Source organism: Dermochelys coriacea, chromosome 6, assembly GCF_009764565.3.
Source record: "Dermochelys coriacea isolate rDerCor1 chromosome 6, rDerCor1.pri.v4, whole genome shotgun sequence".
NCBI lineage: Eukaryota > Metazoa > Chordata > Testudines > Dermochelyidae > Dermochelys > Dermochelys coriacea.
The window spans coordinates 78,877,015-78,901,872 of NC_050073.1; the positions used below are offsets into that span (position 1 = coordinate 78,877,015).

General features: G+C 41.2%; 1 protein-coding gene across 22 annotated transcripts in view; it reads right to left on the reverse strand.

Moving 5' to 3' along the window:
* HEATR5A (HEAT repeat containing 5A) overlaps positions 1 to 24,858 on the reverse strand; it is a 120,831-nt gene that overhangs the window by 12,191 nt on the left and 83,782 nt on the right. For 16 of the 22 annotated variants that reach the window (XM_043516994.1, XM_043516998.1, XM_038404931.2 and 13 more), the window contains 8 exons: positions 23,100 to 23,336; positions 22,059 to 22,240; positions 19,261 to 19,329; positions 18,350 to 18,529; positions 12,094 to 12,328; positions 11,367 to 11,615; positions 9,662 to 9,789; positions 6,802 to 6,949 (listed from right to left, as the gene is read on the reverse strand). In XM_043516994.1, coding sequence (XP_043372929.1) covers positions 6,802 to 6,949; positions 9,662 to 9,789; positions 11,367 to 11,615; positions 12,094 to 12,328; positions 18,350 to 18,529; positions 19,261 to 19,329; positions 22,059 to 22,240; positions 23,100 to 23,336 — 1,428 coding nt within the window. Of the gene's footprint in view, positions 1 to 6,801; positions 6,950 to 9,661; positions 9,790 to 11,366; positions 11,616 to 12,093; positions 12,329 to 18,349; positions 18,530 to 19,260; positions 19,330 to 22,058; positions 22,241 to 23,099; positions 23,337 to 24,858 lie in introns of those variants that run through there. The other 6 variants (XM_043517000.1, XM_043517002.1, XM_043517001.1 and 3 more) reach the window with 2 other exon arrangements.

The following is a 24,858-nucleotide window of genomic DNA, read 5'->3' on the forward strand; positions in this document are numbered from 1 at the left end:
AAGTATGCTAGGGTGAATTTCGTCAGACCCTGCTGACTTGAATATATATAACTTATCTATTCTTTAACCCATTCTTTCCCTATTCCAGCTTGTGTTCCTTTCTCCCTTGTTAATATTGTATTAAACATTTGGTCAGTTAACTTTTTTAGCGAAGCCTCAAGTAAACTAGGCATTAAATCCTCAGCCTTCTTCATGTCATCTGTATTAGATCTGCTCAGTAGAGGACCTACACTTTTGTTTCTTTCTCTTGCTCCTAAAACTTATTTATAGAACGTCTTCTAATTGACTATTATATGCTTCCGAGCTGTAGCTTATTTTACACCTCAGTCTTTCTGATTTCATCCCTACGTGCTTGCAGTATTCCTTTGTATGCATCCTTAGCAATTTGTCCATGTTTGCATGTTCTGTAGGATTCCTTTTTGATTTTCAGGTCATTAAAGAGCTCCTGATAGGAAGAATAGTAAGAGGCCAGTATGGCTCTATCTTTCTTTTGCATCAGGACAGTTTACAGTAGTGCCTTTTATATTGTTTGTTTACAAAATCAGCTCTCCTGAATTCCTTTATTCCTTCGATTTTCTCTCTCTAGGACCTTACGTACCAGTTCTCAGAGTTTGTTAAAGTCTGGAGTCCGTTGTCCTTATTCTGATACTCTCACTCCCTTTCCTTAGAATCATGAAATCAGTCATTTCATGATCACTTTCACCCAAACTGCATTCCACCTTCAGATTCACAACCAATTCCTTCCCACTGATCAGAATCAAGTTTAAAATGGCTGTCCCCTTTCTCTACTTTTTTAAACAAAAAGTTGATTCCAACACGTTCCAAGAACTGTGTTGTGCTGTATTACTTTCCCCATAGATATCTGGGTAGTTAACGTCCCCCATTACTACCAGGGTTTGGACCTATAGTGTTAGGTCGATGTCAGGCAATTTATGTCAACCTAATTATGCTGGTGTAAACACTACACTTCGCTCCCGCCAACGTAAGAGTCCTACCACACCAAGATAATAATTCCATCTACATGAGAAATGTAGGGCTTATGTTGGTGTCATTAGGGCAACAATGTGCCCGCGTACACAGTGAATTACTTACATCGGCTGTTGGATCTAATTCTTATCAATTTCATGGCTCCATGCTGGAGCTAGCTCCAGCTAGAGCCTGGCTGCCCTCCTGGCTCCCTGCTCCCAGCTAGGCTGCGCCCACCCCACTTGGAGCCCAGCTCATCCCAGCCCCCCATTCCCAGTCCAGCTGCTGCCCAGGCTCCCTATTCCGCGTTGGGCTGTGCCGTGCCTGCCCAACTCCCTGCTCCCCACTGCCAGCTGGGCTGCTACCCGGAGGCTCCTGGCTCCCTGTGGGGAGTGAAATGCTGTACGGAGGCTTCCCACCACAGCCAGGCTCTTGGCAGGGAGCTCTGCGCCTCGAGTCCAGGTGGTTCCCAAGCTCCCAGTGGTGAACCAGGATCCTTGGGAAAGCCGCTGGGCTCCCCACGGGGAGCCTCAGGGCAGCTGCAGGGCTTTTCATAGGGATTGGGGAGCCCAGGGCACAGTCTGGCTCAGAGCGAGGAGCTGCATGTGGAGAGGAGAGCCTAGGCTATCAACCTCCCCAGCTCCAGCCCCTCTTAAGTTTGTGGAAGTGCTTCTGGTGAGGATGACCACCACTGACAGGAGGGTCGTGTGGACATGAACCACCACAATAATTACTGAGGTGATTGTAAGTCAACCTATGTTAGGTTGACTTACATTTCTAGTGTAGACTTGGCCCAGGTCTTGTTTTTTGAATATTTCTGTTATTTATTCTAGAAATGCCTTATCTACCTCTTTTCCAAAGTGCCTGTTTAGTCATACCTATACATTAAATGAACAGATATATGACTCACGACAATGTGTACTTCTGAGAGATTGTTCACACTTCTTGCATGGTTGAAGTTACTAGATCTTCGACCTTATCCATCAACATAGGAGAGAATAAGTCTATTGGTTAGAACAGGGGAGCCTGCAACCAGCACTGATGGGTTCAATTTTTAGTTATATCATCAAATCATTGCCTGACTTTGGGCAATTTAAGCTATATGTTGCACTTGCCTCACTTTACTCAGCCATAAAATACATATAACACTTGTCTCACAGGTGTGCTTTTAAGGATTAAATGTTTGCAAATCCCTTTGAGTGCACTGAATGACACAGGCAATGTAAGAGCTATGTTTTACTATAATGATGATTAAAAATAGATGCACTCAGATTCAGTAGCAAATCTAGAACTACAGGAATCAAGGATCAAAATACAGCATTTTCTCCATGGTTGGGTGTTTGAGCACGTAAACTCAGCGGTTTCAACCACGTAGCTTCAAAGCAGTGAGATGGAGAGACTCGAGACTGGGATGTTGAGGCCTTCTGTGATGAGGTCTGAAACTAGCGGTAGAGCGATTGGAGTGTCCACTGATCGCTCCAGTAGCGTGGTGTACCAATGCTGACATGACCAGGCCAGTGCCACCAGGATCACCTAGGTTCAGTTGCCCCAGATTTTGAGGAGGACCTTGTGAATCAGCGGTATGAGAAGGAACGCGTAAAATAGGCAGTTCTTCCATGGAAGGAGAAATGCATCTGCCAATGAATCCGGGCTGTTGTTTAGGAAGGAGCAGAATTGTAGGTACTTCCTGTTGGCCCTTGTGGTGAACCAATTGATCTGGGGAACTCCCCACCACTGGAAGATATTATTTATTACATCCGGGCGGACAGACCACTCGTGGTTGTGAAAAGACCTGCTGAGGTGATCTGCTAGTTCGTTCTGCGACCCTGGAAGATGGAACGCTTCCAAAAGTATGGAGTGTGCTTGAGGGCTTCTTGACTCCCAGAGTTTGAGGGCTTCTTGACACAGGGGAGAGGAGCGTGTTCCCCCCGTCTGTTGATATAAAATATTGCTGTTGTTTTGTCTGTCAGGACTGATATGCACTTGCCCTTCAGGAGAGGCCAAAAAGCCTAACATGCCAGTCGGACTGTCCTGAGCTTCCTTAAATTGATGTGAAGCATCAGTTCTCCGAGTTCTGTGCTCCCCAAAGTGTGCCCCCCACCCCATGGTTGGGGTGTCAGTGATCAGACACAGGGATGGATGGGGTTTGGGAAATGCAACCCCTGCGCACACCAAGTATGGGTTAAGCCACTAGTGAAGAGATTTGAGAACGTCCGGAAGGGTAACCACCATGTCTAGACTGTGCCTACTTGATTGATACACCGATGCCAGCCAAGCTTGGAGAGGTCTGAGTCTGAGCCTTGCATGTTGCACTACATACGTGCAAGATACTATGTGACCTAGGAGTTTTAAGCAACTCCTTACTGTGATTATAGGGAATCATTTGAGGTCCTATATGATGTCATGAATGGCTTGGAAGCGGGACTGGGGCAGGAACACTCCGGCCTGTGCTCAGTCTAGCACTGTCCCTGAAGAGGTACGGATAAGGAGGGTGGGAGGGGGGTGAGGAAAATTTGAGAGAATATCCCATCTCTACCAAGCGCAGGACCCAATGGTCTGAGGTGATTTGGGACCACGCTCGGCAGAAATGGGATACATGTTCTGAAAACGGGAAAGAAAGATCCAGCTGAGAGGTTAGTATAAGGCCCTTGGGAGCATCCTCAAAAAGTCTGCCTAGGACCTGGTGGCTGCCCGGATGACCCAGATCCCCTGTTATTAGGGGGTTGGTGACGACATTTCTGGTTTCCGGGGACGGATATGGTTATGGTCCTGCCTAAACTGCCCCTGGTATGGTCGTGTCATGGGTTGAGGCCTAAATTGCCTATGCTGGGTGGAAGGGGTGTGCAGACCCAGCGATTTTAGAGCGTTTCAGACTGTGGAGTCTCGAGTCCGTTTTCTCCAAAAATAATGTGGCCTCCTCAAATGGTAGGGTCCTGAATTGTCTGTTGGACCTCACCGGGGAGGCCCGAGACCTGTAGCCACGAGCAATGGCACATTGCAATACCAGAAGACATCATCCATGTTGCAGAATCCGCCAAGTCTAACGCTGCTTGCACTGACGTCCTGGGGACCATCTTGCTTTCATCCATGAGAGCCGAGAATTCCGGCTCAGAATCTGGTGGGACAAGGTCCAAGAATTTGGATATTGTGTCCCATGACAAAGTTATAACGGCTAAGGATCACCTGCTGGTTTGTCATATGAAGCTGGAGCCCTCCAGTGGAATTCCAGCTTCATTTCATCCTTAGCTTGGGAGATGAGCCCTTGCTGCCCTTTCCTTTCCCTCGCATTAACAGCCTCCACTACCAATGAGTTCAGCAGGGAGTGGGTAAACAAGTATTCATTGCCCTTGGAGGGCACAAAGTACATTCTCTCGACTCCCTTAGCCATAGGAGCCAGAGAGGATGGTGTTTGCCACAGGATGTGTGTGTTCTCCTGAATGGTCTTTATCAGGGGAAGGGCCACCCTAGTGGGTCCTGCCGGGAATAAAATGTCCATGATTGGGTCTGACACCTCAGTGACCAACTCCATCTGTACCCTGAGGTTCTGAGTGACCCACCTCAGAAGTTCAAGGTAGGCTCTGCTGTCAGGAAGGGGAGGTCCTGAGGATTTTCCTGTCACTGCCCCATCTGGAGATGAGGAGGAGGAGCCCGGAATATTGGAGAGCCCCTCCTGCTCATCCGGCTCCTCAAAACGCTGAGGCTCCGCCTCCATTTCGGTGTCCGCTTCGGTGCTGGCTCCGGTACCGTCTGTGATACTGCAGTGCCAGATATGGTGCTAGGTCTGTTGTTGGGTGCGGTACCAATTGTGGTGCTGGCGGCGGTAGCGGTGGCTGATGCCTGGGAAAAATCCCTGGCCCTAGACGCAGTCCTTCCCTGAGACGCGACTGAAAAGGCGTACCGAAGCGCACCCCTGGGACTGGTGGTAAGCCCACCAGGTCCAGAACGGCCACTGAGTCGGCATCTGAGCTGGTACCCGCCCTTGTGGTGGCCACAGTACCAGGGGGAAAGTTTTGGTCATCCCTGCTGACTGGGAGTGCCAGTGGCTACAGTGTCGGCTTCTCTGGGACTCGTATGAGTTAGTGTCTGATGCAGACTCTGATGAGTCTGTACGTGGGGATCATAGTGGCACTGTGCCTGTCAGTGCCAGGAATCGGTGCCAGTAGATCATTGTCAAGTCATAACTGGCTTGCCTCTGGACTTCACCGGTGGCCTCTGAATTGTTTGGGCCTGGGGACTGGTGCTGTGACACCGTGGTCAGGGGAGTGCGGACCTATTAATGTTATCAGGTCCCACTCCGCCTCATAAGTCTCAGGTGTGGAAGGGGGTTCCAAATCCTCCATCTGGGTCTCCTCCAGTGCCACCGGACTCAATGTTCCCTCTCATGGGCCTGGAGTTGACGGTGCCGCCTGTTGAGTTGGAGGGGAGGTGCGGTCTTGCACCCGTCTGCCTCCCTTGGGTTCACATTCCCGTGTGCGGGAAGGGGAGAGCCCTCTAACAGTCTTCCTGTGCTGCTTCTTCGGGATGGGAGACTGGGAGGGGTGCCAAGATTAATCCTGGTGCCGAGGGTCTCTGACCCCAGAGTCCTTCCTTGGCACCTCCCGGACCGAAGCCAGCGTGCTGTACACCGATGCTGAGGAGCCTGATGCCACGTCCCTGAGGCTTGACTCAGACTGAGGGCGGAGAGCTGCTTCCATTAGCAGGAACTTTAGTCTGTGATCCCCCTCCTCCTTTGTGCGGGGGCAAAAGCTCCTACAGATCTTGCACCTGTCTGCTTGATAGGACTCCCCCAAGCACTTTAGACAAACCGAGTGTGGGTTACCCTCGGGCATAGGTTTCTGGCAAACCTCGCCTGGCTTAAACTCCTGGGTCTGAGGCATGCCCCGGATCCGGGAGAGGGATGGGGAAGCGGGGGAGAGAAACACCCCCTAGTGCCCCAAGTCCAGATGTCTAACTAACTAAAACAAATTTTTAAACTATCTTTAACAATTTACAGAAAATAGGCTAGAGGATTGCTCATTGAAGACGAGATGAAACGCTCCAATGACTATCACTGACTGTAAGAAGGAACTGGAGATGGCGGGTTGGCAGGGCCCTATACGCGGCGCCATGAAGGCGTGACGCCAGGGGGCTTCAGAGCTGACCCGAACCGTGCATGCGGCATGCACACACCTAATTCAAATCGATATGAAGAAGAAGAAAAAATGTGCATATGTACTATTTTTATAGGAAATAAAATTTGGTTTCGTTCCACATCTTCTAAACAGAAGAAAAACCTGTAATTTAATTATAATGGATGTTAAAGGGTGCATCTAAGCCAGGAGAAAATGCTTAATTCAACGGCTGTACTCAATGCTGTTAGGAGATGAATGAGTAACTTGATCACAGTTGCTTTATTTAAAAACTCTACTTTATATTGCCACATGAGGGAATATAAGGGAGGGATAGCTCAGTGGTTTGAGCATTGGCCTGCTAAATCCAGGGTTGTGAGTTCAATCCTTGAGGGGGCCATTTAGGGATCTGGGGCAAAAGTTGGGGATTGGTCCTGCTTTGAGCAGGGGGTTGGACTAGATGATCTCCTGAGGTCCCTTCCAACCCTGATATTCTATGAGGAAAATGATGATGCTCCTGTGGCTGTAATTTCACAACCGGCCTATTTAGTCTTGCGTGACCTGATTTTCTAAAGTACCGAATATCTTTATCTCCCAGTGAAGTCAATGAGATTAGTGACTTTGTAGCACCTTTGACAAATAAAACCACTAATCTATAGGTTATTGATGGAATAAGTTTGGTCATAAAAAGTTTATACAGTATATTGTAGAACAGTATATTGTATACCTTCTGCACTTCTTCGTTTTTCTCTCACATGTTCTTGAGCTGCAAAAAGAATTTGTCGGACTACTTCAAGAGTAGCAAGCTGAATATCAGGCGATTCTCTGGTTAGGATCAGTCGATGCAGAACATTCAGCAACTCCACACCAAGCTCCTGTAGCAAGAGAAATGTTCAAAGTCTTTATATTCACATCCATTTACTTATTACCCACAAGCATCAGAGGTTCAGTATTCTAATGTAAATTTATACAATGCTTTGAAATTGTAACATACTACATAAACTGAACATAAACAGCTTGGACTGCAGAATACTCTATGGTGAAATTCTATTCACCTCAGAGTGAGACAGGAGATACAAAATGAAGCTTCAAAGTAGCAGTAAGCTATAATTGTATTCTTTCTCGCTTCAGGCTTTCCTTTTTATGTCTTTACGTAATGTCTTCAAAATACCTATGTGCACTGCATCTAGACTGCCCATTCCACAGAGTCATTGCTTAAGATGCGAGTACAAAGTCATCCCTCATAAACAGATGGAGGACAACTGTGTAAATATAAAACTGTAATAAGATGGTATACGTTTTTGTCAGAGCCTTGTGAACTGTATTCTTACTGCATTTATTTGCTCATTTCTAATTAGGAGCAGCTGAAAATCATTGTTTTTTTCTTCTTTTTATCTATCTAATGGTTTTGCCAAAGCGCAGATGCTCTCCTACATATTAATTTTCTAACCTCAAGTACTTGACATCTGAAATGTTACTGTTTCAATGCATAACATTAAAATAGAAGTAATTAATGAATTTTTTTTTTTTTAACTCCACACAGTCATTTTCTTGAAAGCCTCCTTCTACCTTCACCTAAGCTGAGAAGCCAAGTTCTGTTCCTAGTTACTTCTGTTCACATGCAACCCAACTGCCTTTACACAGAAGATCAGAAGTTGAAGCTAAAAAAACCAACCCACCAATCTACACTTCTAAATTTTGGAGCATATAGTGAGAATGACCTTTCCCCCTCAATGTTCCCAAAAACCTTAAAAGAAGTAGAGGCCTCATTGCTTACACCAAACATACATTAGTTTCCAACCTGTCAAGCTTCAAACATAGGATCAGAAAGAAAAAAAGTAGAAAGAAAAGGAGTACTTGTGGCACCTTAGAGACTAACAAATTTATTAGAGCATAAGCTTTCGTGAGCTACAGCTCAAAATGCATCCGATGAAGTGAGCTGTAGCTCACGAAAGCTTATGCTCTAATAAATTTGTTAGTCTCTAAGGTGCCACAAGTACTCCTTTTCTTTTTGCGAATACAGACTAACACGGCTGCTACTCTGAAAAAAAAGTAGGAAATTTAAAACAATGATTCATGAAACTAAAGATGCAAGCAGTATTATTTAAGCTACAGAAGTTATTGAATGTTTTGTATGATACAGAACCATAAAGTGATAAGAATTCTCAACAGTAAAAGTGGAAGACAAGGTTTTCATACGCAGGAGGTTATCTGGGGTCTGAGAAGCAGACAATTTTCCTTGCTTTAGGGACACTGAAAGGTAGAATTCCAATTAAAACGGTATGAGGAGTTCAACTGTGCAGGCAAAAGCCTTGATTCTGGTCACAAATGTATCAGCCTTGATGCCTTCTTAAAACAAATACTTTTTGTCATGGATTGTGCTTGGTAAACATTTTGCATGCATTCAATTCTTTGTTTAAAAAAATCACAAGTATCACTTCACACAAATGAAGGGAGACTGCGATATCTGCTTTGCTTCCTAAGGATATATATTTCATTTAAACTGTGCTGTACATAAACAAAGATTACGAGGCCATGCTGGAATACTCTGAGTAGTTTGTGGATTCATCATATGGCAACCAAATCATGACATGTCCCTTTAATTAACTTTAATTACATTTAAACAAGGTTGGGTTTTATGAAGGAGTATTAGTCATAATCAGAAGTAATGTGATACATATTTACTTCCAAAAGGGTCAATCATATCTATTTATAGTACTCTGAAAGATACAGTACAGCATAGTTTGCTCTTGAAATGGAAGAGGCCTTATTTTATAATGTGGTTTTGGGAATAGTGGCCCAGAACAGTCAGGACTTGCCCAGGTAATGTGTTCAGGCAGGTCTCAAAAGACGTAATTTTTAAAGTTTCATTCAGAACAACAAAATAATGACTGACTGGTTAACACGTACGCAATGCCTGATGGATAAAAGAGCAACACTTTTTTGATGGGCAAATAGGTTAGTGTAGCACCATTGTGGATGCATCCACATAGGTCTGGCATTAATAGGGATAAGTAGAGGAGATGCCCGCCCAGGCTAACTGTAGTAAAGACATAGCCTTTGAAAGGATGGTTTATCTGATTAGTTTTCCCAGTTACATTAACATACCCTGGGACCTTCCTTCCTTCCAGAGATTGACATGCTGTTCCCTGACTGGAGTCAGAGAAATGACAACCAGCCATGCTACACATCTAAGTCATCTTTCAACAAATTGTAACTAAGTGGCAGTCTAGCAATGATTTCTATAGTATTCACACAGGTGGGTTTCTTTTTAATTAACTTTTAGTTTATTATTTCTTTCTATTTCTATAACATTTTCACTAAAAACATTTGGAATGCAAAATCTGAACTTTTAGGCGAGGTCAACGTACCAACACACTCAAAGAGAGCCAAAAAGTCTCAGGATCTACAAGAGAAATAACTAACTGCCACATTTCTTCCCAGACAACAGTGTTTATAATTGGTGCCACAGAATAGCAAATGAAAAATCATTGTAGATTCAAAGACAGTTGAGAGATCTAAGTGATACGAGACACTGTTACAATACCCTGGAATTCCAACTCATATTTTCTAAATTAGCATGTTACCTGATCACCACCTATTTTAGACCTAGGCCAAGGAACATCAAGAAATGCTTGCAGAGCATGTAGGCAAGCAGTAATGTTTTCCATTGCTGCATCTGATCGAGGTGAGCAGAGAAATTCCACACTAATTCCTGTAAATGATAGGAGAAAAAACAAAAACATAGGCTTTACTGAAAAGACATTTCAAGTAATTTTGTAAATCCAGACAAGTATGCTGTCAATGCACTTAAAAGACATGGAAACAGCATATGCATCTTTTATATTTTTGTATGCCTAAGTAAATTAATCTTCAATTGTAAACATTTTGGGCAGGGACTTCTTGTGACAATTGGGCCTATGACTTCTTGTCTGCTTGGGAATTAACCATGAAAAATAGGTCAAGTTATTTTTAACAAAGAATGTATAATAGGTGCAAGAAAACCAGACAAAAAACCCACCTGGATTAGTCCAAACAAAAAGGCCTTCTGATATAACTCAAGGACCATGTTGAGGTCATGTATGGTAAACAAGAAAATGTGAGTCCGGAAATTAATGAATCAAAATTAGTGTGTCAGAAACCTGGCCTAACTAGTGGGCAAAATAAGAAAATGGGTTATCCCAGCCATCACTCCTTTTTGGGTCATTGAAGAAAGACTTTAGGGGGAAATACGGAAGAACAGACAGAGGCCACCAAAGGGAGCTTCATCATCATGATTGTCACCCCCGACCATCTCCTGGGACACTGGACCTTTTTAACATTGTTTAATGATGGACAGTGACTGTGTTATTTTAACATCTTTGAGCCCCTATATTCCATCTAAATTAACATTATAGACCTTGTCTTCCTTTATGAATATACAGTATCTGAGACAATTATGAACAGACAAACTATTGGGCAATAGAATAGAAACAAATCATAATCAGCTTCCAAAATCACAGATAGAAGATGAAAATGTTGAGATCTGGGTCCACTAATTAGGAGGAAAATTCTTATAAGCACCCCACAGAATTTTTGCCTTAGCATGAAATTGAGAACCTTGAATGTAGGATGTAAACTCTTGACATACTGATTTACATGACAGGATCAGTTTACAGAGAAACTGTAATAATAGCTTAGAAACTTAAAGGCTGAGACTTAGTAGTTTTATTTTACTACTTAAAGGCTGAAGTTTTTAGTTAATCATTTAGTTAATTATTTACAAACCCCAACTCACTAGCTAAATGTGGCAAAGTCGTCTATATGAACCCTGGGCCTGCTAACCCTAGCCCTGAACGAAACAACAAAACTGTTCTGTTGGGCCTCAGATGCCGAGTCTACATTTTGCCAGGTTAAACAAAAACTTATTTAAAACTGTGGGCCATATTCCAGAGTAACTGCAATCAAGTCAGTCGCGTCACCTTATAATTACACTGGTGTAACCAAAATTTAATCGGTTCCTAAGCTCGAAGCAGAAGCACTAGAAGGGTTATGAGCATAGCAGTAAATTGGCATGTGTTCTGTTTACCTTGCATTGGATATTTTTTCCCAGCATAATCAGAAAGACAGGAAGCAATTCTGTCCCCAACATAAAAACCAATTCTTGCCATAGGTACTTCCAACATATCAATTCTTCACCAACACAATTAAGAGCAAACAACCAAAGCATTACAGAGTGTCAACAATATTATTTATACTAAAATGACTGTTTAAAATTTAAAATCCAGACAGATTACACACTCATCAACCAACCCAAGATAAGATGAAATATGTCAGTATTCACATCCTCAGGAGATTTCACTGCAGCCCTGGAGGAGGAATCTTGACACATCGTAGTTGGGGTGACAGGTCTAGAGAGATTAGTTACTCCTTCATCTGGATCAACCATAAGGAAACCTGTGCTGGTGAGCCATAATGCTGTAGCGTAAAGAATCAGAGCCCAAGAGTTGTGATAGTGTGGTCTTGCATTTTCAATTGTCTCCGCAGTATAGAATGCACCACCTGAAAAAAAAAGAACAGAGTTTTAAATGATGTGACTATTTTCAGTTGTAAACAATTTCTCTTACAGGTATGGGATTATTTTCCGTTATAATAATGGTATTTGTGTTTTATAACATTTTATTTTATTTCTTAATTGTTTAACAGCCAGAGCTGACCTGGAGGGTTGTGGTTAATAAAAAAAAATCATCAATAAAAAGGCAAGTAGAATCAAGTAAGTTTCTTTAAGCCTTTTTTTTCCCCCTCTCATCTTAAAAATCCACTACTTCTCCATTCCAGAGAAAACTCTGTCCTAAACACAGTAATTGATTTTGTGGTAAATAGCTGCAAAATTATAGTGTGCTGGGTTCTGTATCAACTACATTTTATTTTGTGAAAAAGTTATATACTGTGAGTAGGCACAATTCAGCTGCGATATTATAAAGCACACACACACAAACACGAATCAAACATGAATAAAAGTACATAGTTGCCTTCATACCTTCAACTGGAAGCTGAGAGGCATATTCTGAAGGCAAAGTTAAGAGAGCAAAATCCTGAAGTGCAGCAAGCCAGAGTTTGCTTAGGGTCCCAAGGTCTGCCTGGACTAGGTCCAGAAGTCCATCGGCTGACGAAGTTAAATCTCTGTAGCTTTCATCGGTAGAGTTTGTGACAGTCAAAGTTTGCTTGTGTTCATCACTTTGTTTTTTTTCTCTTTCAACTGCAACTATGTAAACCTGTTCAAAGATTGAGAGAGACAGAGCAACAGTTATAGATTTTACGGCCAGAAGGGACTACTGCACGTCACAGGCCATAGAGCTTCCTTGAATTAAATCCTGCTTCAAGTCCAATAGCTGTGGTTGAACTAGAACATATCTTCCAGCAAAATACCCAGTCTTGATTTAAAGATTATCAGTGATGGAGAATCCACCACAATCCTTGGTAAGTGGCTCCAATTGTTAGTGACTTTCATTATTAAAAATTTGCACTTAATATCTAGTCTGAATTCATCTAGCTTCAACTTCCAACAATTGGATCTTGTTATCAATCAAAGAGCCCTGTAATATCAAATTTCTGTCCTCATGTAGGTACTTATACTTTGTGATCAAGTTACCCCTCACCTTCTCTTTGAGAAGTTAAATCAATTGAGCTGTATGAGTCTTTCACTGTAAGCAAAAGCCCTGTGTAAATCAAGATTTCACACACTGCAAAGAAATAATGAAATTAGCCCACTACCGTGATTTTTCCAACAGTGGGGAGGGGGGAGCAGAGATGCCTGGTTACATCTCCCTTCTGTTGGAAAAAAAATCATGGTTTGGGGCTAATTTGGCTGCTCGTGGGAGGTTAACTTCCTGCCCAGCTGGCTGGCAGGGAGGAAGATGACCACAATGTATGGTGATTAGGAGCCTTGGCTGACCAACCCCGGGCTGACCCATCCCTGCCCCCAGGCAGGCCTGGAGGAGACAATGCAGCATCAGCTGTCAAAGAGCTGTGGCCAAGATCTGGAGCATAAACAAGTATGTGAGGGAGCCCTGCCCTGGCAGGGGCATGAGGAGGATGGATCCTGGTCTCATCCCAATTTCTCCACGCTGGGACAGCCCTCCCACCCCCGACACCATTTCAGGGCAGGACACCTGCACACACTTGCTCATGTTCCAAGTGGTGATCCTGGGCTCAGCTTTCTGGGTTCAGTTCCTTGCCGACTGGTGCTGCAGTGTCTTCCCCAGGCCTATTGGTGAGGGGATGAGCCTGGGGCTCCTAATAGCTACGCATTGTGAGCACTGCCCCATGTTCCCTGCAGTGGTGGACTTAGTCTGGAGTGAGCTGGGCCCTGATCCCTGCCTGGACTGGATGGCACCACGTGGTGAGATATCGACCCCCCTCGGCCCACCACCCTCCTCCAGGATGGCACCAGCCTGCTAATTCTCCATGAGCAGCTGCAGCTCGGGCAAGGAGGCAGAAGCTGGGATGGCCCGTTTCTGTCTTCCCACTGTTGGAAAAATTGCAGCAGTTGGGGAGGCAAGGGTGGGGGAGGGAGAACAGGACTCAAAGTCAATGCATGAAATTCACATACTTTCCTGTGATGTTGCAGTGAACAAACATTGACACAGGACCTTAACATAAGGCACGTTCTCCAACCCTTTAATCATTCTTGTGGCTCTTCTCTGTACCCACTCCAATTTATCATCATCCACCTTGAGTTATGGACACCAGAACCAGACACAGTATTCCAGCAGTAGTCATACCAGTGCCAAACACAGAGGTAATGAAACCTCTGTGCTCCTACTTGATCTACCCTTGTTAATACATACATGTTTTTGGTTACAACAGTCACACTGGGAGCTCAGAATCAGCAGATTATCCACTAACGATCACCCTATTTTTGTCAGCCACTGCTTTCCAGGATGGAGTCCCTCTCATGTAAGTATGGCCTTTGGTCCCAAATATATGACCCTGCATTTGTCATAGAAATCTAGGACTGGAAGGGATTTCAAGAGGCTATCTAGTTTATCTGCCCACCTTGAGGCAGGATTAATGATTTCTGTGTCATCTGCAAACTTTATCAGTGATGGGCCTATATTTTCTTCCAAGTTATTGATAAAAATGTTAAATAGCATAGGACAAAGGGCCAAACCATCCCTGACAGGTGTTTGTCTAACCTTTTCTTATACACCTCTAGTGATGGGGATTCCACAACCTCCTTAGATAAGAAATTCCAGTGCTCAACTATCTGTACAGAAAGTTTTTTCTTATACCTAACATGAATCCCCTTGCTGCAGATGAAGCTGATTATTTCTTGTCCCAACCTCAGGGGACATGTTTTCTTGCTCCGAGCTTACAAAATGCTCCAGATTTTTCTGTATCAGTGACCTGTCTTCTTTATTATTTATCACTCCCCCAATCTACAAACTTTATCAGGATTTTATGTTTTCTTCTAGGTTATTTATGTAACTGTTTAAAACAGTATAGGGCCATGACCGATCCATCCATTATCTTACTAGACAATGACTGCTGTTTACAATTACATTATAATTATAGATAAATTAGCTAGTTTTTAATCCAGTCAATATGTACAATGTTGATACTGTAATGTTCTAGTTTCTAAATCAAAATAATCATGTGGTACCAAGTCAAATATCCGACAGAAGTCTAAGTATATTACATTAACGCTATTACCTGTAAAAAGGACAAGGAGTACTTGTGGCACTTTAGAGACTAACAAACTGATTTGAGCTTAAGCTTTTGTGGCCACAAGTACTCTTCGTTCTTTTTTGCTGATACAGACTAACCACTCTGAAACTGTTACCTGTATCAACCAAACTTGTAATCTTATCAAAAAAGAGAAGTCAATTTGACAATAGCTATTTTTTATTAATCCATGCTGATTAGCATTAATTATATTACCTTCCTTTAGCTCTTTATTCAATCAAGTCATGTATATAGAGGTATATAAAATCATGAGTGGTGTGGAGAAAGTGAATAAGGTCAACTGAAAACTTCAGCAGTTTTGGAACCATCACTTAAAAACTTGGTCATAATCATTAAGTGTTCACTATATATCCTAATTATTACAATCTCATCGCTTACTTTTCCACAACGAAGCTCCTACTAATCTCGATTTTTATTTCACTTGCCATGGTATTGGATTATCCCTAATCAAGTCTGATTTAGGGTATCCCTCTAATCTAAATTGCTTTTAAAAAAATCCATTAAATGACATTTCTAATCCTTTAATTCTAGAAACAGATTAACAGATACATAGATTTTAAAGACAGAAGGGACCACTATGACCTTAAGTCTGACCTCCTGCATAATGCAGGCGATAGAAACCTATGCAGTAATTCCTGCCACAAAGCCCCTAACTACTGCACAAACATGCAGTAGATGTTTGTACTATTGCATATCATTTAGTGAGATATCCAGTCTTGATTTAAAGACTTCTAATTATGGAGAAATCACCACATCTCAATGGTTAATTGCTCACATTTTGTGCCTTATATCTAGTCTGAATAGTCTGGGATGAGTTTGTTGTTTTTTAGTTTGTTGTTGTGGGCTTGCTTGCCCTGAGCCTGCTTGACTGCAGTTTACAGTGTGGTCTGAGTGCAACCTCCCTTATAAATTAAGAACACATTTTTAATATTTAACACTATTTTAAATGGTAAATTTATAACCCTATTGTTTAAAATGAATTTACCTTTTCTTGCCATTTTTAAACACATTTTTATTGAATTATTGTTATAAGCAGAAAAGTTTTTTAAAAAATAGTTACTGTTTAATGCTGGGGGGGCGCGTGAAAAAACTTTGTCAATTTTCACAGCAGACTTGCTGCCGATTGCCACCCTTACTTCTACACTGCTTCTGGCAAGGATACCGCTTTCAGAGCCACCCAGCTCTGAAGGCAGCACTGCCGCCAGCAGCAGTGCAGAAGTAAGGGTGGCAATCGGCAGTAAGTCTGCTGTGAAAAGGGTACTAAGTCTGCTGTGAAAAGTGATGTTTGTTTTCACTTTTCTCAGAAGACTTACTAACAGACTTCACAGCAGACTTTTTAGCTATCTGGAAGGCTGTGAAAAGTGATATTAAAGAACATATAAATATCACTTTTCACAGCAGACTTACTAGTTCCCCATTGCCACCCTTATTTCTATGCTGTTTCTGGAAGCAGGTGCTGCCCCACAACTGGGTGGCTGGAGAGTGGCAGAAACCAGCTCTGAAGGCAAAGCTGCTGCCAGTAGGAGCACAGAACTGCAGAAGTAAGGGTGGCAATGTCATACCATGCCACTCTTACTTCTGTGTAACGTTTGATTCTTGCTCTGGGAGAAGGGGCTGTGGAGGGGTTAAGGCAAATTCTGGGGTGGGGATAGCCACCGCAAGCCTCCCGTAGCATTGCCCCTGCTTGTGTGTCTGATTGTTAAATTATAATTTTTTTTTTCTTTTTCTTTTTTTGTGCCAATCTCAGCGTTGTGATTTAGTCTGTGGTTTAATGTAGCTCTTTAGCAACTGGACATTCAAGCTGTCTAATGTTGTCTCAGTCCCACTATTTAGCCTCAAGACAATAAACCTGCATGCAAAATACTACAATCTCCAGAGTCCAATATCTTTAAAGTGGTGATAATACAAATATATATTTTGTTTAGGAACAACGATCACTGTATTATACGCTTACAATACATTTTGAAATAAATATACTACATCACAATGGAAAGGTGTGTGTAATTTTCTATAACGTTAGATTTAAATTATATATTTTATAGCAGTTGCTCTCTGTTTTGTGCATATACTCACAAGCCCCATGTAATAACCTCGGCCCCAGTTTGAGTGCCCTGGTTTAGAAGACACATGAGAGCCAGATTCATATAATAAACATGCTTCAAACTGAGGCCAATAACCACTTCCCCCACAAAGAAAAAACAACACCACAAAGAACAAACCCCCACAAAAGTAAAAATAATGCAGGCAGAAGTCCAACAGCAGAATGGGGGCTATCCAGTTTATTGCACTGAACACCACACATATTACCCTAAACTTCTGACTACTAGCACCTGGCACTGGATGACACTGGATGGATCACTCAGTAAATTGCCCTTTCCTGTTCACTCCCTTTGAAGCATCTGGCATTGGCCACTGTTCAAAGACGGGATGAACCAGTATGGCCCTTCTTACGTCTAGTTTCAACTTCTAACCACTGAATTTCATTAATCCTTTTTTCTGATAGATTTAAGAGCTGTGTATTATCAACTGTCTTCCCTATGCAGTTTCTTGTAGACCAGTATCAAGGCACCTCTTACTCTACTCTTGGATAAATTAAACAGACTGACCTGCTTGGGTCTCTTACTATAAGGCATGTTTTCCAGATCTGTAGTCATTCATGTAGCTGTTTTTTGAACCCTTTCCAGGTTTCTGACATCTTTTATCAAGTGTGGACACCAGAACCGAAGACCACATTCCAGTAATGGTTTCAATAATCACGTGTACAGAGGTAATACCATCCCCTTGTTTCTACTCAGTATTCCCCTGCTTCTACATCCAATTGTTGTATTTACCCTCTTAGCTGAATGTTGTTCTTAAATGTTGTTCTGAGAGCCCATGTTCAACTGATTATCCACTATTACCCCTAAATTCTTTTCAGTATCACTGCATTGCAGGACATAGTCCCTCACCTTGTAAGCGTAATCTGTATTTCTTTGTTCCCAGCTGCATGTCCTCGCTTTTGGCTGTATTAAAATGTATGTTGTTCAAATGAGCCCACATTACCAACTCACTTAGATCACATGAATAAGTCCATACTGCCTAACTGAACTTGCAGGCAGTCACACAATGAGAAATGTGTATACCTTGCCTGAGACATGTTCGCCTACAGAGCCTCCCTGTGACAAATTAAATGCCAATTAAACTTACAACTTCACTGGTGAATGATGTATATCCAAAATAGATAACTACAATGGACAACCAAAAGTATCCAAGCCATCTCAATTTAGAATTGACATTGAATCTCTATGGAATATTAACAAGTCTACTACTTTGTAAGGTTTAAAATGCATCTGTGTGACCACATTTAATTTTTATATTAAAGCAAGTTTTATCATCACAAACTGAGTGTATAGGTGTTCATGCATTTGGTTGTGTGTAAATTCAGTAGAGAATAGCAAACTTATCATGGTTGTAATTTGTATAAAGTTATTTCATTATGCTTGAAAGGACAGCTCAATACTCTCATCATACAATTGCCAAGAGTCCCCTTATAAATCTAATTTACTAACCTCTGCCCAAGCTTTGAGCACAGCCAATATCTCCATAGTTGAGGCACTTTCATTGTACAGCTGACTTTGTGCTTCTTTTCCAGCTTGTACTTTGGTCAAGGATGATATGAGCAACTGATGAACCCTTCGAAGGTCATTAAGGTCACTGACTACACCACTTGCTATCCAGGCACTGCAAACCTAGTGATGTACAATAGAAAGTGTGATCACAGGAAAAAAATGGAATTTAGATTTAATTTAATTTTCTCTGTAAAGTTACTAAACAACCTTTTTTTCCCCAGTCAGGTATAGTATCGTTAGTCTCAAATTAAAAACAATGTTAACTGGAATTAATGTTGAATACAGCCTGGCTACTGTATCCAACTCAGGGGCCGTGCATGCTGGCTAGTTTCCTCCACTTCTACGCCTCCCTCCTGTGACCTCAACATTTCCAACACACCCACAGTTCCTTCTCCTTCCTATTCCCCAATTTTGCCTGTGCATCAGCAGAGTCACCTCCTCTTGCCTTCCCTGCTGAATGGATCCAGTGCAAGGGATAGTTTTGGAAAATAATTTGTTAGAATAATAGTAACTTTTTGACATTAATCTTCTTCAGCACAGGCTGATCAATAATATTTTGACACAGAGAATTCAAAAAAGAATTGCTCTTCTCAAAATGGCTGCCATCTTCCACTGTTTTCACAGAGAGTGAGGTTAAAGGCTGTCCTTAGCAGAAGGTGATACATAATTTGCTCAGAAGAACTTTTAAGACAACACAAAGTTATTGGGCTCAAAACAGGGGTAACTGGGTGAAATCCTTTTGCTTGTGATGTACAGCATCAGACTAATCTTCTGGCTTAAAAATCTATCCATCAGAGGAGATTAATTTTTAGAAAGGGTCTCACTTGAAAGTTTTAGCTTTAAACACTTGCCTGACATGCTTTTGCTGTGACATCAGGTGGGGTTTCTGGAGCAAAGGCAGGTCGAAGTGCAGCTCCAACCTAAAGAGAAATCATTCAACACTTAACAAAATAATAGTCTGTTTCAATTTTTCTTATAAATTATACAGTTCCCTTCTACTTACACCATGATTTGATTGGGAAAATGATTAGAAGTTAGTTCCTGCTGGAGAACTGTATTGTTCTCTCTAGTAGCTAGCTGCCAGGTATTACTTGGAATCCCAAAATGTTGCTATCTTACAGATACAGACTGGTTCTGTGGCCAGAACATAGAATATCAGGGTTGGAAGGGACCTCAGGAGGGCCATCTAGTCCAACCCCCTGCTCAAAGCAGGACCAATACCCAATTTTTGCCCCAGATCCCTAAATTGCCCCCTCAAGGATTGAACTCACAACCCTGGGTTTAGCAGGCCAATGCTCAAACCCCTGAGTCATCCCTCAGTGATGGGTATGAAGAGTCTGTTTGGAGGAGGGTAGAAAAAGGGGAGACTGAGGAGCAATCTCACAGAACTGTTATGCTTTTTCCATAAAAGAGATGGTTTCCTCTTTGAGAAAGTGAGATTGAGGCTTGTTTCCCCTGTTTGCTAGGGTCTTAAAAACCAGAACAAAGAAAACTTTTTCCTCCCTGAACTCTTAACCCGATAAAAAGTTTCCCAAACCTAACAAAACATTATTCCAAACCTTGTGAGGCCTAAAGACACTTACGAGGTGGGATTTCCTTACATAAAGGGAAGCTGGGTTTAAGGAAAAGAAAGCAGCACAATATTAATAATTAGGATAAACAGATTTTAACTTGTGTACCTACGGGAGTAAAAGAGAGAACACAAACCCTACTCATTTCACAAAGAACAAGATATGAAGAGACTCTGATCAAGGCACATGGATTTCACCAATCCTTCATGCTGAGGGTTACTTTCACTGAAGGCAACTGAAGAGAAATTGTCCCTGATGATTTAAAAGATTCTTGTAGAAGAATTTAAAATACATTGTTTAAGTTTGCGTACGAGAACTTAAACTTAAGATGCACTGCTCTTTGTGGCAGGGAATGTATCTTTATATGAACTTGTACAGTTCCTAGCACAATGGGGTGAGGCTCACTGGGGCCTCTGGGTAATAATATAAGAAAATTATTAAACAACAGATAAAACCTGATTTAAGCACTGGTCTCTATAGTTAGGAAATTCTTCTTTAAATTTCTCCCTTATACTGGATCCTTCAAAAGCTGATACTTTGACCCTAAAGGATCTTATCTTAACTCCCTTCTGCCTCTCAAAGGAACTGAAACATTCATTAAATTGTGCAAATCTTTCAAAATTCCTTTTTTAAAAATCTTTTATTTTGTAGACCAAATTCCTATTGAAAAAGTATCCTGCTAGTTACTTAAACCATTCATTCTATAGACCCAGAGATTGAAAAGCTTTTTGCAGTCAAAGATAAAATTTCACTAAAAATTTTGCCATGCAGATCTCATGCTGAATGACTGATTGTGTCACAAAGATTTTTTTGAAGTCTCAGGTAATGCTGTGCAGAATGCAAATGAGCATTCATTTGTTTCCAGGGTATCTGTAAAGTCTCTATCTTCAAATTTGTTGTGGACAGATAATCCAGATGGAGTTTCTGCTAGTTTAACTTTCTGTGGTAACAAAAATATGGGGAGCACTTCAGGCCAGAGCCTGTGTGTTTCACACCTACGCCCATCTTGGGTGGTGCAGACCAATAGGGAGGAGCTGGATTTATAAGAAGTGGAAATGGGTAACTCCTTCCTGAATGGAGGGGGAAGAGATGGGGGCAAGGTGCTAGCTTCCTTTAAGGAATTGTGTGGGCTTTGCTCAAGAAGCCATTGTTTGATGTTGAAAATCTTGCCAAATGGTTGTCCTATATCTATCTTCTTTCCTTTCTGGTTAAATATTATTGAACAGGTTGTGGTGACACGACTCTCAGGGTATCTAACTGTTTCAGATCTCCTGGACGCCTATCATTTTATGAGAGGACCTCAGTATAGCAAAAAGCTAAAGCTGGTTACATCATTAGATGAAATCCTCAGAGTATTAAATGAAGACCTGGTGCCCATACCAATAGTATCAGATCTATCAGTGGTCTTTGATACCATTCATCATAAAAGTATTGTTGACTTGTCTTACGTGGCAGGAACAGATAGCCAATTTCTTTTCTTGTTGGGTGTTGCTGGACATGTCAATGTGAGATTCGACAGGGTCTCTCCCCACTCATCCAGAGGACTATCAGAGCACGCCAGGAAGGAGAAATGGGCTACAGAGCCTTATGTTTTCTGGTAACACAAAGTTGTGTGTGTCCATTTCTATCAGCCCAGATGATGACTTATTATTTACGTATATCAGATCTATCCAGTGACTTTTCCTCACTGAGGACTTTGCTCATTAAGTTTGAAATAGTAAAAATATGGGAACCTGAATTACTTGAGCACAATTTTTTGGTTTTTACCATTTCCTTAAATTTGAAATGCACCTCTCTCGTATTACAGGCACACCTATAAACGTTATTTAAAAAAATTACAGTGTAACATCTTCACTTTTTCATTTGCCCTGTTCAAAAACAAAACCGATTTTGCTTTCAAACCCAAAATCTTTGGTCTAAGCAAGCACAAAGTTTCAACCCTGAAGTGAAAATAAATACAATAGTTTCAGTGACAGAGAAATTGAACCCTGATTACAGAACTAGCTACTGAAAATTTTCTCTTCATTATCAAATTGTCCATTTTTTATATAAAATTTTTATAATCAATGGGTGCTTACATTGGCTTGATATTGCTCCAGAATTACATGACCAGGAAACTCTGGTTCTGGAACAGATGCAAACCTCCGAACAACAACTAACAACGTCTGAAGCCCAGAAAGACGGAGCTGGTCACTGTGATCTGTGGCAGCCATAAATGCCATGCGGATCAAGTCAGCTAAATGCAATACCAAAAAGTCATCTGGGGACAAAAGAAAAAAAATCATTTAATAAAAACAAACTTGTTCTGAAGTCTAATTTATATTAAAGATGATGCTATTGTTTCTATTTTTACATAGTTGGGCCCCAAAGCATTCAAATTTATTTTCTACTTTACTCTATGCTAAGGGAGCTTGCATTTCCTGTAAGGAGTTGTTTATACCCAAGAGCATGTCACTTGTGAGTACTACCATATAGTGGATCCTAAACAGGAGCCTTTACTCCCCAGAGAATCTACAGTGAACAGTTCCCTTTGCTTTCAAACAAGCACCTTTTGTCTATTCCCCAATCATGCAATTATATCAGCCAATATTTTTTCATTTTAAGGTAAAAATTTTGAAGGAAATAAAAATCTCTATATTTGAGGCAAATTTCCATAGAGATTTTGAGCCATCAACATTTTCAGATCAGCATGGGGAAGCAAAAAAAATTAATGGTGTGTTCATCGATAATTATGCAGATTATGGAATAAACAGAGCAGTGACACTAGTTCCTTGGATATTCCCAGATTACAAAATTGTGTTGCAGTACACAGGCACCAGTTATCGCTTCTAGTTGCCAATGTTTTCTATAGGAACTATGGCGCCCTATTTGCATGTCATGCTACAACAGGTAAATTAGTGTCAACACTGCAATTATATGCTAATATTATGATTAATTTACCATTGGTCTCTACCTCAATGAATACAGGCTTCTAATCATTTTAATTAAAGGCTGCAACAGAGATTTAAGGGAAATTCATTATAGATTTCTTCATAGTCACCAAATGTTAAAACATAAAAGTTAAGTATTCTTTGCACTCTAAAAAATTCTCTCGGCATCTCAGTTAGTGTAACATGTACCTCTTGAATCCCTTTGTTTCCTTTCCTGAGCCAGCGTTATGTCAAAATGTGCCCTGCCTGCATTTTCACAGTGGCTGATAATTTTACAAACACACTCTGCAGCAAAAACTCTAGTGGACCATTTTGGATTAGTGAAAGGGTGGGATCTCTCATCACTTTCAGAGGTTAACACATCATCATCCTCTTTAGCTCCCTCCTCTTCTTGGGTAGTATCCACTGAAGCTACGGAGGTGAAATCTATATTTTTTAAAACACCGAAAAGAGAAGGAACACAATTGATTACTGAAGGAATTCAAACACATTACTGACCTGTAAGTGCTAGCCTTTAACAGGTTAATGGGTCTAGAAACTGCAGAAAATGTGGTGGCTTTTAAGGTTCCTGCAGCACCTAATCTCACTAGCCCTCGAAGATGACCAGGCTGCTCCTTCCATGGATTACTTATTCCAGTTAGTACCATAAGGTGGTTAATGATTTTGTCCCAAGATATTCTGCAGTCATGACTTGGTCATGTTACTAGACACAAGGTAGATTACCTGTTACTGAGCTTTAGGGTTAAAGTAGTCCTGATGACATTAGTAAATGTTGGTATCTGCACCAAAAGCATAGGACATGTCTCCATGAAGTAACTAAATATTCCTTATTACTATTATGATTGTTCACTTGGAAAGTTACAGCGGATTTTGCAAGATAACTTTTTAACAAGTTCATCTCTCTCCTCAGAGTCTTCCCACATCTTTTGGAGAACCTACAGCTAGAATAAAAAGGCAAATGGACCAAAACTATCTTTTATTTCTTACATAATCTTTTGAGGAAGGCCAAGGTCAATATCATGAAAGCAAACCCAAGTCACATGGATTTATGAATGAAACAAAACAAATCCCAGGAAAGATTTTAGACACAACAGAAACTACCAGTGTCCCAAATAGCAGGTTGTTCTCTTCATGTACAACTAGCCAGAATAAAATAAATCAAAAAAGTCAAAATAGTTTAAACCAAAACTGATGCTTTTAGGGGCATAGCTTCTACCTGAACTCAATATTCCCCAAGAGCCTCTCTTTGTAGTTCCTCCTCGTCATTTGTTCTCCATTCTTAGAATTCAGTCCTTTCAGAATATTCAGTAGGGTAACTAGTTCAACCTGCTCTGAATGATTCATTTAGAAGCATAGCTCTGCATCATTTCCTCCATTAATAACAGAGAGCCAATAGCTTAAGGGAATTTTCTTCTGGATCCCCAAAAGGACTCTCAGCCCCAGTGTTTACTGCATTTTAATTTCTGCTATGGGAATAAAATAAAATGTAGGACCAGAGGTAAACCGCAAATTTCTGAACATTAACTATTCCAAACCTCCATATTGCTAAAAACTCATATCTTGTCCTATATCCAAAATTCAATACTGAAAACCAAAACTTATGATGAAACCTTGATTTTATCAATATATTGTTATCAGTCAAGACCTTTATAAAAACAAGGATTGACCTGCTATTGAATTATGGTTGAAAAGTGATTTTTATTGAATGTTTTGAAATCAAATACTATTTCACTGCAAACCATGCCATTAAAGTATAACAGAAATGTAGAAAAAGATAGATAATTTTTGTATGACTACATTTCAGCAGAACATTTCAAAAACTGTAGGTTTTCAAGATTTTAGTTGCTCTTATTTATTTACTGAGAACAGCCACTTGATTAACAAGAAACTGACAACACAGCAGAATCAAGACCGAAGCAAAAGGGCTCGTCAAGATTAATTTTATATC